Raw genomic sequence first — 18784 nt, forward strand, 5'->3', positions numbered from 1 at the left:
AGCAACAACGTGCATTTATGGGTTAAAATAAAATTCCTTCATTGATGCTTATGAAATTTTTCTTTATCTATTATTTATTTATGATTTCATTATTGTTATATATATTTTTTTTTTTATTAACTTCACCCCCATTATATTATGATTATTATTCTTTTTCTTTATTGGAATTTATTTTACTATAAATTCTTTATACCTTTATTATTTTTTCTTTTATTTCACTTTTGGTGCTAATTTAATTAATGTTAATGTTCTTTCTATTAATTGTAATTTTTGTATTTTAATGCGATTTCTTTTGATTTGATTTAAATTTAATTTTAATTTTACTTTATTTTATAGTTATTAATTACATTTTATTATATTTTGTTTTACTTTGCTTTTACTGCTTTCACTTTTTTATTTAAGTTTAGTTTCAATTTTTTTTTTGAATTTTGTTTTTAAATAATTTTCATTTATTATATTAGATAATGTTTGATTTCACTTTTTTTAACTTTTTTTATTTTATTTTTACATTTTTTTTTTAATTTAATTTTTAATTTTATTTTTTTATGTTATTTTATTTTATTTCGTTTTATATTAATTTATTTCATTTTATATTATTTAATTTTTTTGTTCATTTACTCGATTTTACTATATTCTTCTTCCATTTAATATTATTTAAAATTTTACTATTCATTCTTTCCAACAAATTTCGTAATTAAATTCGTTGCAGAGCGGATATCCACTTCAGTGTGTCATCCTAATTGAATTCTGAGCACTTTTTTTCACATATAAATGCATATGTATGTATGTGCATATACATATATGTTGTATGTGCTTATGTGTTTATATAAAACTGATTACAAACAGAGATGACCAGTATTGTTTTTAGAATGCATGAGTGTATTCGTGTATGGTGTGTAAAATAAAAGTTCACTGCCGACACCACTAATTTGCCAACTTCCTCAAAAGCAACAACAACGAAAAATAGTATTTTTGATGCAAAAGCAGTGGCGATCACTATGTATAAGCAGAATGTGCACATTTAGTATTCTTACATTGCTATATATGAATGTGTATGTGTGCCGATGACATGACGTTTTTCCACTACACACATCAATCAAATTGGGTGCTTTACAGCGTAGAGAAAGGATGGTGATTTGTAATGTGTAAAGGCAGTGACTTCCTGAATGCATTAATGCATAACAACAAAATATTTAATATCCGTATTATGGAAAAATAGAAGAACCGTAAAGCGCAGCTGCTATAGCTCATCCAAATGCTTACTCTAAATATGGTGATGATCTGTGAGTAAGAGAAATGAGTTTTGAGAAGATGTTAGTACAGGAGTAGGTATTTATTAGCGCAGTTAATTGGTGTTAGACGCGCACGTAATGGTTATTTTTTCAACACAGGAATGGTTGTTTTTTTGTAATATGTAATAATAAGAAAGTACTCAATAAATAGCAGGTCAGGATCTACGGTGGAGAAGGGATCTTGACTTCTATCTATTCATGGAATATTACACCAGCAATTTCCGCTAATGGATTATGGAAATGTCTATGCCTATGTTATACTGTTCATCAATTTTATCATTAGTTTCGCCCCCAAATGAGCTCACAACAGAGGTTATTAAAAATATTTAATTTCTTTGGCGTATAAATCTGCAATATTCAACAGCTTCTAAAATAGAGTATATCTGTTGTACGTCCCGTTTGTGAACATATGGGGACGCTTATAAAAAGCAGCAAGAGACCTTCGCACACCCCACCATATTTCTCATTAATAACCAAATACCTTCTCCCTGAGATAAACAAGGAACAATCAACAAAAAAAGTGTATTTTTCAGAAAAAAAATTAAGGTCTGATTTTGGTACTCGATAGGGTTCGAATGTAGGGTTTATTAGCTTTCGTTGAATTTCTTTCTGCCCTTGCAAAATACAGGCCCTTATTATGAGCAACATTCGATCTTCGACTGTAGTCGAAAGTGCTGATCGAACGAATTTTCATTTGGTATTATGGTGCTCATTCGTTGAAGAATAGGACTATTGTGAATTTCGATCGCTCGACGCATTTACAATAGATAATTTTTTCTCAGCTGATACAGCAAATCAAAATAAAAGAAAAACCGATTGTGTTGAAATTCTTTGCTAACAACATTTTTAAAAGTTAAAAAAAGTATTTTTTGTGAGAATGAGTACAACGGAGTTGTGGTTCGACGATTTATCGGACGATGAAAGATTAGCGGAACTAGCTAGAAGTAGAAAACAGTTGAGGCGCGCATCCAACCCCCTAGAAATGGCTTCCACTGAGTACGTTTAGAATTTTCAAAATGTGTTGACGTACTTAATATTACAGAAATTTCCTTACAGAGGCGTTTATGAACCTACTGTCCAGTACAGAAAACCAGTTGCAGCAGTGCACCCGAGCCAAATCCATTCCAAATATTTTAAAGCTAGCCACAGTTCTGCGATTTTATGATCAGAGATCGTACCAATTGAGTATTGGTAATGAAGGTATGCTAGGACTTGCTCAACCCACTGTGTCTGTTGTGCTATCGGAAATAATAGATGTCCTGGAAAATTATATTTGCCAAAGATGGATACAATTTAGTAGTACAGAGGCTGATCTACAACAAAGAAAAGCACATTTTTATAGCAAATACAGCATAAGAGATAAAATCTCTTGAATATTATAGAAAAATCTAAAAAGTTTTAAATAGAAACCTTTACGCCACAGTTTCTGTTTTATTTTTGTTATAAATTTTCTTTATTCAATTATTCGTCATTCGAAAAAAATATGTATTCCTTTACGTATTTCAGCCCATACCTGCCAAGGCAAAATAAAAATGTATTTCTATAAACATCACAAAAAAAACCATTATTAACCTTAATCTATTTTGCTGCCGTTCTAACTGGTGGTCCCAAGCAATTCAGCTCCGTTGTAAATTCTTCCCATTTTTTTGCTGCTTGAACTTTGGTGCAAATCCCTTTTGCGAATTGTGGATTCTCTTCCATAAATGAAACTAGCCTTTCTAATTGCTGTTTGGTACTCACGACTTTCGACCTGCATAGAATTAACAAAATTAGTATATATTTATTATTTGGTTACTATAAAACCATAAATAATCGCAAACAACTTACATTTTAACAAGTTTACCCACAATACGCAACACAATCGAAAGCAAAATTGCCTTCGACTCTAAATTCGGTATTCAACGAAAATTTCGACAGGGCTGCACCGCTCATATACCAAATTGACATTCGATTTTCGATCTTCGACAACCAACCAATATCGAAGATCGAATCTAACTCATAATAGGGACCACAATGTCACACATTTTCTTTTAGCAATTGTTGCTCATGCCTTCGAATGTCACGTATACGCTATGTACCACACAGCCTCTGAACAACTTTCTTCACTTGATGACTTATCTAAGCATGTACTGATGGATTTTTGTTTTATGCGGCAACAACAAAAGTAACGAAGTCAAAAGCAACAAATTACTTAGAGCAAGAGAAAAATTTATTTATGCTAGATAAAGTAAAGTAAAGTGATGGCATGCTAAGTGTTGAGAAAATGATGTGCAAAGTGGCCAACGAAATTAATCGAGTGTCAAGTGGCGCGCTGCCAATCGATAGCGTTGTGTAATGCATAAAAACCCCAGAAATCTTGGTGTTTATTTTGCTCTTCTCAATAAGGCGTGGAAATGTTTACAGAAGTATTTTGAAGAGTGCTCTCATTTGGCACTCGATTTTTCGATGCTTGTGGTCTTTGTAATTCTTAATAGCCACACGAGTGAAAATATATATTCGGATGCAAAGCAAAAAATCTACACACATACGTAAAATCATAGGAGGAGTGTTTAAAAGAGGCTGATTGAGTATTCTAAGATCTGTGTATATATTTTTATTATATGAATATATATTTATATATAATTTAATAATTATTTATATATAATTATATATAATTATAATTTAATTTTTTTTTATGCAAGTACTATGTTCTTTCGTAACTCAGCTCATTTCTGCCGAAATTGAAATGCACTTTAAAACAAACAACAGGAAATTACAAAAAGTAAAAGGAAAGTACACTTCCCACCTCTGGGAACTTCAAAAAATTCAACAACTTTTCAAGTACACTTGCTTGTCTGCCCCGAAAAAATATCAATGTACATTAGAATTTCAAAGAAAAAAAGTTTACAAGATTTTTAATTTCAGTATTTTTTACAAAATTTTGCTTAGATTATTTATGAAATTAAAACTTTTTCTTACTTTTTTTATATATTGTAATTTTTAAATTATTTTCTAATTTAACTGTTTACGAACAAAAACGCTTTTATTGCACTAATCTAATTTTTTATTTAAAATTTTTTTCTCTAAAAAAAAATATATATTTTATAGAAATTTATTAAAGAGCTAAAAACTATACAGTAAAGGTGCATCTGAACGTACATATGTGTGTGATTTGAGTGTATACATACATACATATGCATGTGTGTATCTGAACCCACTCTCACTGAAAACACCACATACACAAAAACTGCAGCAAAAACTACTTGTATTTGAAATGTTAAATTATGCGTACTCAACATTACTGCTGAGCACTTAAAAACAATTGCTTAAAAGCTGGCACTAAGGCATCAACAACTCGTAGGCTTAGCAGCCGAGGCGAGCGAAAAGATGAGAACTTTTACTTGTTGATTTAAAAGGTTTATGATTTCATTTTTGCTTAAAAACATTTACTCGCCTTAATTTCTCGGCACCACTTGAAGAATGTGTTGAAATTTTCTTTCGCACTTTTACTATTTTTTTACTTCACTGCTTTCAAATCAATTGATTCCAATGTTAAGATCTAAGATTTGTGAGGAAGGAATGTTGGCGTCCCTACGGAATCCAAAAATGTACTAACCGATTGGCGATGGCAGAGATGTTGATGGCTGATAGTTACAGTTGAAGGCCGTGAAGCTGCGCAGCACATGTAAATACGTACACGCAAGGCTTTACTACGTAGTAAAGTCACACGAGCCTACTTCTTATTAAGAGGGGTGTGCACACCACAGAAATATGCACAATTACCAAAAATCAAAAAACAAAAAAAAAACGGCAACAAAAGTTCGGGATACACACCACCCATTCCGTGGTCTAAGTGGCATCGTTGTCTCTATGTGCGATGCGGCTGCCAAACCTACCTACCTACACACGCCAACACATACATACACATATAGTAAGTACTTGCTTCTGTTTACAAGACTTGTGCAAAAGTCATGTTCGTCGTTAACGCAGTAGGCGCCACATTGTGCGTGACCAATATCAATAATTTGCGTCTGTTTTACTTGTATGTGAATATGAAAATAACAACAATAGCTAGCAGGACTCAACCAGTAATTTCGCTTTCACTTGACTTCATGTCGACGGAAACGGTGACAACTGCAGCAACACTTTTGCGAGCATTTACATTTTTGCATATACATACATACATATGTACATATATTTATTACGCTTACAACAAAGACATAATCTGTGTACAACAACCACATTGGCATAGGGTAGCCGAATTTATCCTCTCACTCGTAGAAAAAGCAGCACCGATGCTCAAAAGTCAGCCGACGACAACAGATCCGACCGCCGCACAACTGTTGATTTCCGCAGTCGCTGTTGCTTTTGCTGTCCCCACTCTCTGTGTTTTTGTTGTTACTTAAACATTCTTGACTTCATGCTTGTGGGGAGTAAACATATGCATGTGTGTATAGCTAGTAGTTGGTTTTGATTGGCCTTTTATGTGCAGTTTGGTGTACTTATGCATTGATAAGAACTAATACAAAGGCATACATACAGGTCGTATGAGCATTAAGTGAATTTTCATTATTTTTGTTCGGAAGGATTTGCATTTTTAATAATTTTTTTTATTTTATTAATTATTCAAGTATTATTTTTATTCAAGTAAATCTTTTGTTTAATTTTTTTAATAAGCATATTTTATAGATTTTTTACCATAATTTTGTTCTTCAGCTGATGCCCAAACTTCCACTAATAGATGACGCTGTAGCAACTACCTGCTACCCTATAGATGTCGCTTGCTTGTAGGTCATATGACATTTCTGCTGACGTTTGTCAGCTGACCCATCGACTTGTCTCATATTTTGCGCTACGTTTGTGCACAATTTTTTCAGCGAAATTTTAGTGGAAAATCAGTTAAAAAACTATACAAAATGTCAGGCAAGGACAGGCTACCGATTTTCCCATCTCGTGGGTAAGCCAGCACAGCAATTTAATTATAGAGAAAACATTTTAAACAATGTTTAGTGGGCTTATCAAGTGTTTCAATTTCTTCGACTTTGCAATTCTAATATCTTGTTTTTCTGAATTTCTCTAATTTCAGTGCTCAGATGTTGATGAAGTCGCGTTTGGCTGGCGCACAAAAGGGTCATGGTCTACTTAAGAAGAAGGCGGATGCACTGCAATTGCGTTTCCGTATGATTTTGGGTAAAATTATAGAGGTGAGTTCTATCAATCAATAGCGCGCAGTAGGCCACATAATTTCCACATGACCCTGATAAGATATTTTAACTGGGCGTGTGTGGCTTACTTCGACGTGACGTTTATAAATCTGCTCAATTGGTGTAATTCTTATTTGCTAGACGAAAACCCTTATGGGTGATGTCATGAAGGAGGCTGCGTTCTCGCTTGCCGAGGCCAAATTCACCACTGGTGACTTCAATCAGGTGGTCTTGCAAAATGTGACCAAGGCCCAGATTAAGATCCGCACAAAGAAAGATAACGTCGCCGGTGTAACACTGCCCGTATTCGAATCCTATCAAGATGGCTCTGACACATACGAATTTGCTGGGTTGGCGCGTGGTGGCCAGCAGCTGGCCAAATTGAAGAAGAACTACCAAAGCGCTGTAAAACTTTTAGTTGAGTTGGCATCGCTGCAAACTTCATTCGTTACATTAGATGAGGTTATTAAAATCACCAATAGAAGAGTTAACGCCATTGAGCATGGTAAGAAAAATCAAGCAACAAAGATTTACCTGCAAAATACATATTTTTTATATTTTACTGTTATAGTCATCATTCCACGCATCGATCGTACACTCGCTTACATCATCTCTGAATTAGACGAGTTGGAGCGTGAGGAATTTTACCGTTTGAAAAAAATTCAAGATAAGAAACGAATTGCGCGCAAAAAGGCAGAGGCTATTAAAGCACAACTGCTCGAGCAGGGTATCGATGTGCGCCAGCAAGCCAATATATTGGACGAAGGCGATGATGATGTGCTCTTCTAAACTACACATACTCACATGCATATATACCAAGGAAAACAATATTAAAGAAAAAACTATTAATTATATTTTGGCTAATAGCAAGGCAAGAGAAGGCGTTAAGTATTTTCTGTAATCGAATGTTCGTGCATTATTTCAAGTGTATATATTTGATATACTGTTTTTGTTTCCAAAACACGCCATAAAGCGAGAATTACTATTTAGTTGAAATGCATACAACAATAAATTAAATATTACAGTTTAAACAGTATTCATCCCACTTGAAAAAAAAGAAACACAGAAATTTGATATAAATATAAAACTGATTTTGCTGGTGAGTTTTGCGTTTATAAGACAACAACAAAAGGCGCATATGTAAATCCTTTATTCCATTTATAAGATATTCGTCAGCTATATACCTGTTAATAATGAACATATTGTACTAAATTTGATGTTTTATGTAATTAAAATGATATTAGATGTGATTCTTTTAATTTCTAACATTAGTTAAACTAAATAAAAAAGGCGTTAATACGTTGAAATGCAATAAAAAATATTGCTAAACGTGTAAGCGAGTAAAAATACGCTCGTTTCTGTTCAGTGAAATAAACAAACTGCAATACTTGCATTATAAAATGTTTATTTAAGAACTTTTTTGTTGTTGTAGCAGTATCTTCGCCCTGTCAGTGTAGTGTAGTTACCGGTCGTCTTCGTCTAGCTCATCTAACGGTAGGCCCAGGAAACGAGCTGTTTCGACGGGTTGGGTCCAGAGGGAGAGAGGTGTTAGATGAGTGGGTTTTATAGGGCATGTGAAAAGGTGGTTAGTGTCGTGCGGGGTGCCTTCACATGCCGGACATATGTTTAGTACGTCGGGGTCGATTCTGGATAGGTAGGAGTTTAACCTGCTACAGTACCCAGAACGTAATTGTGCCAAAGTTACGCGGGACTCTTGGGGAAGCTGGAGCTCTTCGTCTGCGATAGGTGGTGGTTGGACTCGGATTACGGCATTCACAGGACGGAGTTTATGAAGATGGTGACGGTCTCTCGGTGGATGTCGTTTATTGACTGTCTAAATACTGTCCGGTCCAGTAGGTTGCGGTCAGTTTTGTCCTGGATCTCGTCCACGTAATTAAGGAGATGTCTCCTGATGTGCCTGGGAGGTGGCTCAGGCACAAGCAGGTGTCTGCATGGGTGAGGCCTGCGGTAACACCCTAGCAGAAACTGCTTGCCGAGCATTTTGTTGTGCTCCTTTACAGGGAGCATGTGAGCCTCGTCATGCAGGTGTTGGATTGGGGACATCAGGAGACATCCTGTCGCGGTCCTAATTGCAGTATTTTTGGCTTCGTCCACTGCGAGTCACTGGTTCCAGGCGACCAGACAGGCGCAGCATAGTTTAGAACCGGTCGGCCTATTGCTTTGAAAGTCGACAGCAACATTTCTTTGTCTTTGCCCCAAGTGCTGCCGGCAAGCGACTTGAGGACCTTGTTGCGATTCTGTACTCTCGTTGCAATAGCGGTTATGTGCGCTGAGAAGGAGAGCAAGCTGTCAAAGGTGACTCCCAATATTCTTGGGTTATTTACCGTCGGTATTGGGGTATCATCGACGTGCACCTGAAGTTGCAGCTTGACCTCCTTTGTCCAGGTGGTAAAAAGGGTCGCCGTAGATTTAGTGGGAGAAAGTTTTAAGTTTCTCGCAGTGAAGAAGCGAGAAAAGCGGGCGAGGTGGTCGTTTACTTTGGCGCATAGTCCATCACTGTCATTGCCCGACGCCATTATCGTGCAGTCGTCGGCGTATGAGACCAGTGAGACTCCCTTTGGTGGCTGTGGGAGTTTCGAAATATAGAAATTAAAAAGCAAGGGTGAAAGGACATCACCCTGCGGTACTCCTTGCTTTATTTTTCTCTGTTTTGAAGTTTGGTCTCGAAATATCACCGACGAGTAACGACCACTCAGGTAGTTCGCGGTCCACCTCTTCAGCCCTGGCGGGAGTGTCGACTGTAAAATGTCATCAAGTAGCGTGGCGTGGCTGACTGTATCGAAAGCCTTTTGTAGGTCCAACGCTGCTAGGACGGTCCTCTCGCAGGGGCGGTTTTGGTTTAGTCCACGGTTTACCTGGGTGTTTATGGCGGTGAGTGCAGTGGTGGTGCTGTGCACTCTTCGGAAACCATGCTGATGTGGGGCTGGAGTCAGGTGTTCTGTGATGAGTGGGAGTAGAAGGGCTTCAAGCGTCTTCACTACTGGGGAAAGGAGAGTTATCGGACGATAAAACTCCCCTTGGTTGGCGGGTTTCCCAGGATTCAGTAGTGGGACCACTCTCCCTAATTTCCACTTATCAGGAATGATGAGAGTGGCCATGGACAGGTTGAAAACCCTGGGTGAGGAATTCTACTAGTATAAATTGCCGGCTAAAATAGCTCGCGCATCTCTTCGGATCCGACGAAGTACGACCGTTGAAGGTGATATCCACCTTGTCGTTGTGCTTCGTCGGGTTCGACAGGGACCTTACGGTGGACCAGAGCTTGCTCACAAGTGAAGTTACAGGACTTCAGATGCTCTACCCATTTGGTCCGCTTGTATTGGGTGACCAGTTGCCGGATCTCCAAATTGAGGCCCTTTACATAAGGAACCCCGGGATCGGCCTGGCGTAGACGGTCACGCTCGTTCGCCAGAACGGCTGCTTCAGCAGGGAAATTGGGACGTAATTCCCGGATCCGTCCAGCAGGTATGAAGCGAGCCGCGGGGGCTGTGATCGCCTTGCGGAATGCGCGTTCGCCTGCGCGCACATCGGTGGGAGTGGGTAGGGCTGCGAAGATGTCCTCAGTAAATTCTGCGAATCTGGTCCAATCAGCTTTGTTAAAGTTGATGTATGACCGGTGATCCGCGGAAACAAAGTCGGCAGGTTTCTCGATCGAGATGATAATGGGCAAGTGGTCTGATGCAAGCGATAGCATAGGTCGCCAGGTTATGCTATTTATCAGACCAGCGCTAGCAATTGTTATGTCAGGCGAGCTGCTACAGTTGCCCACTACCCTGGTGGGGGCGTCGTCGTTTACAGTGCTGAACGTCGAATCGTCTATCTGCTCTGCCAATAGCTGTCCCCTACGATCATTTGGAAGGCTTGAATGCCAAAGATCGTGATGCGCGTTAAAGTCACCTACTACCAATCGGTTTTCTCCCCTGATGAGCGCACCAATAGCAGGGAGATATCCTGCCGGACAGCAGGTGACAGGGGATATGTAAATATTATATATTTCGAGCTCGGCATCGCCTGACCGGACAGCTATACCTTGACGTTCTAAGGTGCTGTCCCTGCGGTCGATGCCTTCATCGATAAGACGATACTGCACTGAATGGTGGACTATGAACGCTAGGCCACCACCGTTATCTCGCTCGCGATCAGGGGCGAGCTAGCGTGCAGTTTTATCTCCTGGATCGCACCTATCTTAATTCCGAACCGGCTCATGAAGTCGACTATCTCGTCAATCTTGCTCGTAAGTCCGTTGCAGTTTAGTTGCAGAAGCTTGAAGCTTCGCGGGAGGGTTGTCGTAACTCGGGAGGTGAGGGATGCGTGATGTTGTCTGCGTTGGTCGTGCTGTGCATTCCGCAACAAAGGTTGTGGCCTGATGTTGGCTGGTGGCCGCGCCACTGCGGCCGGTTGCGGGTGCAGAGCTCTACAGCAGGGGGCAACGTAGTCGAGTGTCCACTCACGGGTGGTGTGCAGGCCGGAGCACCTCCGAATGGCACCAGCCACTGCAAGAATTGCATTGGACTGTTGTCAAGTTCCGAGGAACTACGGTCTGACACACGGAGCAGACTGTGCGAGGGACCAAGAGCTGCTGGTTTGTCCCCGCACTGGGGTAGGAGCAGGAGGGTTGAGGGTTTGAAAGGGAGTTGTGTTGCTCGTGTGTGGCGGCAGTGTGATGTGCCGGCACTGAGGGCAGTGTAGCCGTAGAGGCAGGGGCCGCTTGTGAGCGGGAGCAACACGTGGCCACATACCTTGTGGACCACTCCCTGTGTGTCTTAAGGCCTGAGCAGGTCTTAAGATGGCACCACCCGTTGCACTGGTTACACCTAACCGAGGTGGAGTTCGGGTGGAGCCGTTTGTGGCAAATGCAGCAGTAGAATACCTCTGGTCCGGGGTTGAGTTCGACGCCAGCCCGGAAGAGAAGTATTTGGAGCAAACTGGCTGCAATGAGTTGCTCCTGTGACGTAAGATTGGGGGTAAAATACGGTACACTAGACAGGGCTAATATACTGGGGCGGCAGCCCTTGGTCGGGAAAAACCCGAGTCATTCCGGTAACGTAGAACCAACTGTTAATCTTCTTCGCATGTAAAGTATTTTATTTTTGGAAATTTTGCACCGAAACGTTTACTCGTAAGGTTAAGCGCAGGGAGAATGAAAAAATCTATGGTTTGGGTATGTTTGCATATAAAACTTTTCCCAGAAATTCAAAAATGTGCATCGAAAGGAGAATTTTTTTTCGGCACTTTAGTTATAAAAACTCAAAGCCTATCCTCAGGGGCTGTTGTTCAAATCCTTTAGTTGCAATCGTACACATTGTATGCGATGGAGCTACATAACATTTATACACATAACATCTATGTTACATCTATAAAAATTTGTGTACAGTTAACTCTTATGTAATGTAAAGAAAATAGTGGTCGCCCCTCGGCAGACAATGGCAAACCTCCGATTGTATTTATGCCAAGAAAAATCTCCTCATAAAAAACTATTTACCGTTCGGAGTGGACTTAAAGCTATAGGTTCCTCTACATTATGGAACAACAACAAGACGAGAAGGTGGAGCTCGGCCAAACACCTCAAAGAAATTTATGCGCTATTTATTTGTTTTTTATTCTTGAAAGGCCATAAACCTGTTAACTTTAGACGTTTCCAGACACAAATTAAAGCATAGAGTGGATGAAATATGCAGAATCTGGCAAGAAAAATACTCTTGGAAGCGCCCTGCTAAAATTTATGAAATAAAACACACATAAAATGTAGCCCCTTTTCTGGACGCCATATTCTCAATACTCTCGGAATTATATTCGCTTATAAACTTTTCTTCTAGCCTAAAAAGAAATATAATATACTAGAAATAAATTTATAGTAAACAGAGTTTCGAAAAAAGGTGTGAAGAAAAAAGTGATCGCAAAAGACATACAGCTCCTTCAAATGCTGTATTATGAAATTTACCATATTAATTTTAGCAATTTTGCCTACAAAATGTTTACATACAAAATTTTCCCAGAAATAGTTCACGGAAAGCGTGAGAGTAGAAATACAACACTTTAGTTGCACAAAAACGAAGTCCTGTTATTAGAATTTTCACTCGGCCACCAAAAACTATACACCAACAAAATTAATCAAGCATTTCTCCTTTTCTTCAGATAGGCATTTTTACTCAACACCAAAAACTACCCACCAACAAAATTAATCAGGCATTTCTCCTTTTCTCCAGATATGTAAATAAAAATTAGCTATACATATATTTCTTTTACTTCGTTATAAATTATATTTCGTTGTAAGTAACCTGCAAAATAACTATTTCGAGAACAAATTAGAAATTATGTGTAAATACCTACACCAGTGAAGTAAAAATAAAGCATATAAGAAAAACTCTTTGGGTGTATTTTGTTTAAGAAAACCTATGTTGTTCATATATAATGAATAATTTTACTAGAAAGTATTTTTTTCCAAAATTTAAAATACAAATTTATAGTTCAGAAAAATTTTTCAAAATTCATTTTTAATAAGGAACTTTTTAATAAAAAAAATTAATATTTTAAATATTTTTAATTTGAACCACGATAGCCGCCACCAATACTTGCTTGATAGCGTATAATTTAGGACGAGTGGATATATTTTGAATTTTAGTTTTTTCACATTTTTTAAAAATCGGGCTTCATTCTAGCAAATTAACTTTATTTTATATTTTAAGTGTTTATCTTTTCCTAATGTTGTGACGTTAAGTTCATGAGTGATCTTAAGTTTTTGATATAGTTTTTCAATATTAAAATAAATCTTCATTTATAGGAAATATTTCTTTCCAACAGTCATTAATATGACTTTAGCTTTGAAGCTCTAAAAATTAAATAAATTTATTTTTTGGTTATATAATATAACATTTGTTGAATTGATAAGTAATTTCTTGAAAAACAAATAAGTTCTTATCCTAGTGCTAGCTTTCACTTCGCTTTTCTGCTACATTTTATTCAAAATTAATTAACCTTAAACCAATATTTAGAAAGAAAAGTCAAAAAACATTTTCTACATTAACAAATGGTTTATAAAATGTTTTCGAATTTCTTTCGTAACAGCTACTTAATGCCTAATAGTAAAACAGTGTTAGAGTATTATTGCATTGGGTGTTTGGAAAATCAAATTTTTTCGGACAGTATTATTACTATTTTTTTCTTTGTTTTTTTTTTTTCAAAGCATTCGCTGAGAATAAAATTATATTACAAAAATCAGTCTTTAGATGATGAGCGAAATGAGAAGCTTAAAACTAAAAACTTAAAGAAATAGCTCCTATATTCGTGTGTAGTTCAGAAAATTAGTAGACCCTGCCATAAGGCAACGTATTCGGGTAGTAGGGCATTAGCAGCTTGCTGCCAAAGCGTGCCGATTGCGCTGATTCGCTGCTGCAAAGTAGAAAATACATTTTTAAAAACAGTTCATGAAATTTAAAATGAATGAAGATACATTAGAAACATTTCGAAGCTTTTCTTCCTTACCTTGATGAGAACATCGATGTGCAGAGCTCTGCACGCTGCACATGGCCCGCCCCACTGCTAGGCGGCGTCAACGCACAAGTACTGCCCGTGGAACGACGACGCGCACGTATCAGCGAATAAATTGCCACAATCACGGCCACCAGAAAGATGAGGCCTAGCACGCAGAACGAGATGGCTAACTTGGAGACGGACAGACAAAGGGTGCCGTCGCTATGAATTTGACGAATGTGGGGCGGGTATTCTTCGGCTGAATTGGTTGGAAAATTTAAAAATTAGAAAACTAAGAATTAAGATAAAAAATCAATACAATTTACAAAAAAATAGAAACTTAAATAAAATTACTGGTTAAAGAGGATTACAAGAAAACTTAATTAAAGTAAGAAAATTAAATAAAAATAGAAAAAGAAAAAGAACTTAAGGTAAAATAAAATAAAGTTAGAAAAACTTAAAGACAATTCAACCATGTTATGAAAAAAAAAAATAAAACAAATTAAAATAAAGTAAAATTAAATTGAATTGAATAAATTACAATTAAACGGAATAAAATAAAATGTAACAAAAAAATAATAATTAGAAAAATAAAATTAAAATAGACTAAAATTATATTACAATAAATATATATGTATATATAGATATATATACCAAACACCCAAAAAGGGAATACGCGCCAACTATATTCAATTAAATATATATATATATATATTAATTATATATATATTTAATTTAATATAATTGGCGCGTATTCCCTTTTTGGGTGTTTGGCCGAGCTCCTCCTCGTATTTGTGGTGTGCGTCTTGATGTTGTTCCACAAATGGAGGGACCTACAGTTTTAAGCCGACTCCGAACGGCAGATATTCTTATGGGGAGCTTTTCCATGGCAGAAATACACTCGGAGGTTTGCCATTGCCTGCCGATGGGCGACCGCTATTAGAAAAAACGTTTTCTTAATTTTGGTGTTTCACCGAGATTCGAACCTACGTTCTCTCTGTGAATTTCGAATGGTAGTCACGCAACAACCCATTCGGCTAAAAATTAATTAAAATAAAATAAAATAACATGAAAATAAATAAAGTAAAACGTAAATTAAGTGAAACCAAATAAAACAAAATTATAAATTAAAACATATTGAATTAAGTTAAATATAACATAATAAAGTAAAATAAAAAAATAAATAAATAAATAAAATGAAACATGTAAAACCAAATAAAATGAAAAGAAATAAAATAAAATAAAATAATATATTATGAAAACAATTAAAGTAAAATAAATGAAATGAAACAAAACAATTTAAATTAAAATTAAATGAAATAGAACAAAATTAATTAAAAAAATAATAATAAAAAAAAAACAATAAATAAAACAGACTAGACTATATTAAAATAAAATTAAATAAAAATTAAATTAAATTAAAAAAAAGTACCAGTCTAACGGTTAGACTCGATAGAAGTGAAACCTTCCGTAAAACAAACTGAGAGAGAATGAGACGAAAGCAGCATTAGGAGCGGGATAATTATAGGTTCATTATAATATTCCTATAAAGTTCATATTTTATTTTCTTCATTTTATTATTATTCATCCTTAATGTTTTCAATTTCAACAAATGATACGAGCGGCTTATGATAGCTAAAATGTGATACAAATGCTTTGGTTTCGATGTTGTCAACATATCTTTGAAATACCGCGTCAATTGTTGTATTTGATCGTGTTGTCGATTCAGTGCGATTGTTACACATTTTTAAATTGAATGTTGTATTGAGAAAGTCAATTAAAGGAACCGCTGTGTCCAATGCAAAATTTACGTTAAAATCGCCACTTAAAATCATTGGAACTTTATCGTAATCTTTTCTAAGTATCCGCAATGCTTCTGGTGTATACTTTATTAAATTTTCGTGAATGAATTCCGTGATGCTATTTATTGATTGATTCGGTGAAATATAAATTGCCACAATTAAAACTGTTTTTCCATTGCGCAATCTGGTTTTTAGTTTTATTTTCTTTTTGTTTTTTTTTTTCTGTCGATATTCACGACACTTTTCTGCATTATTTTTCGGCATAATTGCGGTAAATATTTAAAAATGAAAACATTTACGAATATAAAAATACGGACGCAATACAGCACACGCGGTTGCTATTATGAGCGTCGTAACTCGTATATTACACAGACGTACTAACATACACACAAACATTCGCAGGACGCTTGGTCTAAGCAAGTATTAGGTATACATAATGCCTTCTCGCTCACCGTGGCTCCGTAATACCCAGGCGCGCACATATACGTACTAGCATACATACAAACATACATACGTATGACGCTTGAACTAAACACCAAAGCAAGTAATAGGCAGTGTAGTATACATACTACAATACTCACTATACTAGCGTGGCTCAGCAGTACGCAGCCACACACATATATGTATATCAACATATAACGCTTCGTAGCCAAGAGTGTCGCTTTTTCGTTTATCGAGTCTCAAATCACTCCCAACGATTCTAAAGAAGTTTTCACTTCAAAAATTAAATTAAATTCAAAATAGCCAATTAAATTTAGTTTAATATATTAAAGAAGTTGTAAGTTTTTGAATTAGAATAAATGTATTCCCTCTTTTTTTACTTTTGTCCATTCCATTATTCATATCTTTCATAGTTCAATGCTTTTTATTATAAAACATTTATTCAGCAATTTTTTAGCATTTTCATTTTTTCTCTTTAATTTTACCACCCCGCATCTTCACCACTCACCACTCATATTATAGCGACGATCGTAGCGCAATCGGTCCACTTCTATTTGCGGCGCCGTCACCGCCAATGAATTGAAGACTTCGATGCGTGCCAAATGCTTATCAGCGCTCAGCTGTAACGGCTCCGAGCTGCGACAATTCACCTACAATAGAAACAATGCTTTTAGAAAAAAGTTGGTGCACCCATACATACACCTATGAATAACGCTTGCATTAATTTAATTACTGCAACAATTCGAAATGAAATCGAAAGTTTACATAAACATTCAACTCGCCTATAGAGAGTACAAAAAACAATAAAAAAAAAGAATTACTAAAAAATGTTGCAATAATAAAAGCGCTTGCTTTTTCTAGCATTTGCAACATGTTAATTGGCCTCGAGTTGTGCTGCCATATCACTTAATTACTCGAATTAACAAGTAGAAAACATTGAAACAACCAACAACAACACCTTGGAGCTCGCGCGCAATTACCTATTATTTGGCTGCTTAGGCTACTTCAAGCTCATCTCGCTGGAGGCTTGTTTCGAACCATCACCGCGAGTATTGTTCACCCACTCGCGCACTGTGAGCACTTGCGAGCAAAGCGCATGCGTGCACAGCGCCAACGCAGTGGGTAATGTGCGGCTTCAGTTCATTTCGAACGCAATACCAACAACAATGGCTGCAAAATTGATGTATGTATGTAAATGAATGCAAATAAACGTAATGAGTTTGAGGTTATAAAGCGCCAACTCATGCCTGCTTGTTTAAAAAATGTGTAACGCTTTGTTACTCACACGCTCCAGGCAAATGGTCAACCCCCACTTCCTGCCGATCGCCACTCTCCGTGCAAAGGCGTGAGCCATTCAACTCGCGCCAAAATTATGGCATTCCAAAAACCACACACCAGACTCTTGTTGTTGTAGTACTTTTATTGTTGTTGGTTTCTACATATATTTCTTAAGCTGGTTGCTCAAACAATTTACAATTTAATTACAAAATATTTACACGCGATTGTATGTGTGCATGTATGGGCGTACGTACTGGTTGTTTGTAAAGTGCGTGCAAATAATTGCGAAACAAATATGTGTTAATTTTTTTGTTGTTCTTATTTCATATTTATTTGGTAGTATTGGGTAATTCACAAAAATAATGAGAGGAAAAGCGCTGTTATCTAAAAACATGGAAGTGCTAAAACTGCAACTCCCACTCACCCAGCTACCCAGGGATGATATCGCTAAGGTGATAAAATTTGAGAAGAAGTTCAGAAGTGAACTGAACAATAAGTTGAACTGGAGTAGACTTGCATTTGAAAAGAAACTCCAGGAATGTACCCTGCACTGGTACACAAATGACTCGAGGACCCCAGAAGGCATAGGCGCTGAAATTTACGGCACCGGAAACAAACGGTCTACACCGATGGGCAGTTTTCCAAGCAACTTTCAAGCGGAGATGTATGCCATTTGTCTATGTGCAGAAATAAACTTAGACAGGAATGTCCGGAATGAGCGAATTGCCATTCTGAGCGACAGCAGTCAGACGGCACTCATGGCCCTATAGTCCTATGAAATCAAATCCTCACTGATACCTGAGTGTATAGAGCAGCTTAATCTATTAGGAATGCACAATTGAATCCGGCAGGGGTATAATTTGGAAAGAAGGAGCGGACGCATTGGCAAGAGAAGCTACGGCCTTACGTTCTGGATATTGTAGCAGGTTAAACTCCTACTTATCCAGATTTGACCCCGACATACCAAACATAGGTCCTGCATGTGAAGGCATTCCGCACGACACTAACCCCCTTTTCATATGCCCCTTAAAACCCACTCATCTAACATCCCTCTCCCAACCTGTTGAAACTGCATGTTTCCTGGGCCTACCTTTAGATGAGCTACACGAAGACGACCGGTGATATACACTACTGCTACATGCTACGGCCTCCCCTGTAATAGAACACGAGCCCTTCCTTGCCATGGGACAACACACAGTCAAGGAGAAACTCAGGAGTGAAGAGCTAAAGCTAAGGGAGGTTTACTGGCACCAAACTTTGAGGCTACGACAGACGAAATTCTTACTGGGAGGGTACA

The 18784-nt window shown here is 37.2% G+C and overlaps 2 protein-coding genes across 2 annotated transcripts in view; one reads left to right on the forward strand and one right to left on the reverse strand.

Moving 5' to 3' along the window:
* The first annotated feature begins 6074 nt into the window (after positions 1 to 6074).
* On the forward strand, positions 6075 to 7880 carry LOC129237416 (V-type proton ATPase subunit D 1). Its single transcript, XM_054872158.1, has 4 exons — positions 6075 to 6228; positions 6358 to 6475; positions 6617 to 6980; positions 7047 to 7880. The coding sequence occupies exons 1-4, from the start codon at positions 6188 to 6190 to the stop codon at positions 7262 to 7264; spliced, it is 741 nt and encodes a 246-aa protein (XP_054728133.1). The 5' UTR covers positions 6075 to 6187; the 3' UTR covers positions 7265 to 7880.
* A 5506-nt stretch (positions 7881 to 13386) lies between these two features.
* The window catches only part of LOC129238927 (uncharacterized), a 35691-nt gene continuing 30293 nt past the window's right edge, over positions 13387 to 18784 (reverse strand). Inside the window, exons 6-8 of the mRNA XM_054874163.1 lie at positions 16718 to 16859; positions 13979 to 14225; positions 13387 to 13885 (exon numbers count right to left, since the gene is read on the reverse strand). Of these exons, the coding sequence (XP_054730138.1) occupies positions 13798 to 13885; positions 13979 to 14225; positions 16718 to 16859 (477 nt within the window). The 3' untranslated portion in view covers positions 13387 to 13797. The remainder of the gene's footprint in view (positions 13886 to 13978; positions 14226 to 16717; positions 16860 to 18784) is intronic.

The sequence above is a fragment of the Anastrepha obliqua genome, chromosome 2 (assembly GCF_027943255.1).
Source record: "Anastrepha obliqua isolate idAnaObli1 chromosome 2, idAnaObli1_1.0, whole genome shotgun sequence".
In the NCBI taxonomy this organism is placed as follows: Eukaryota; Metazoa; Arthropoda; class Insecta; order Diptera; family Tephritidae; genus Anastrepha; species Anastrepha obliqua.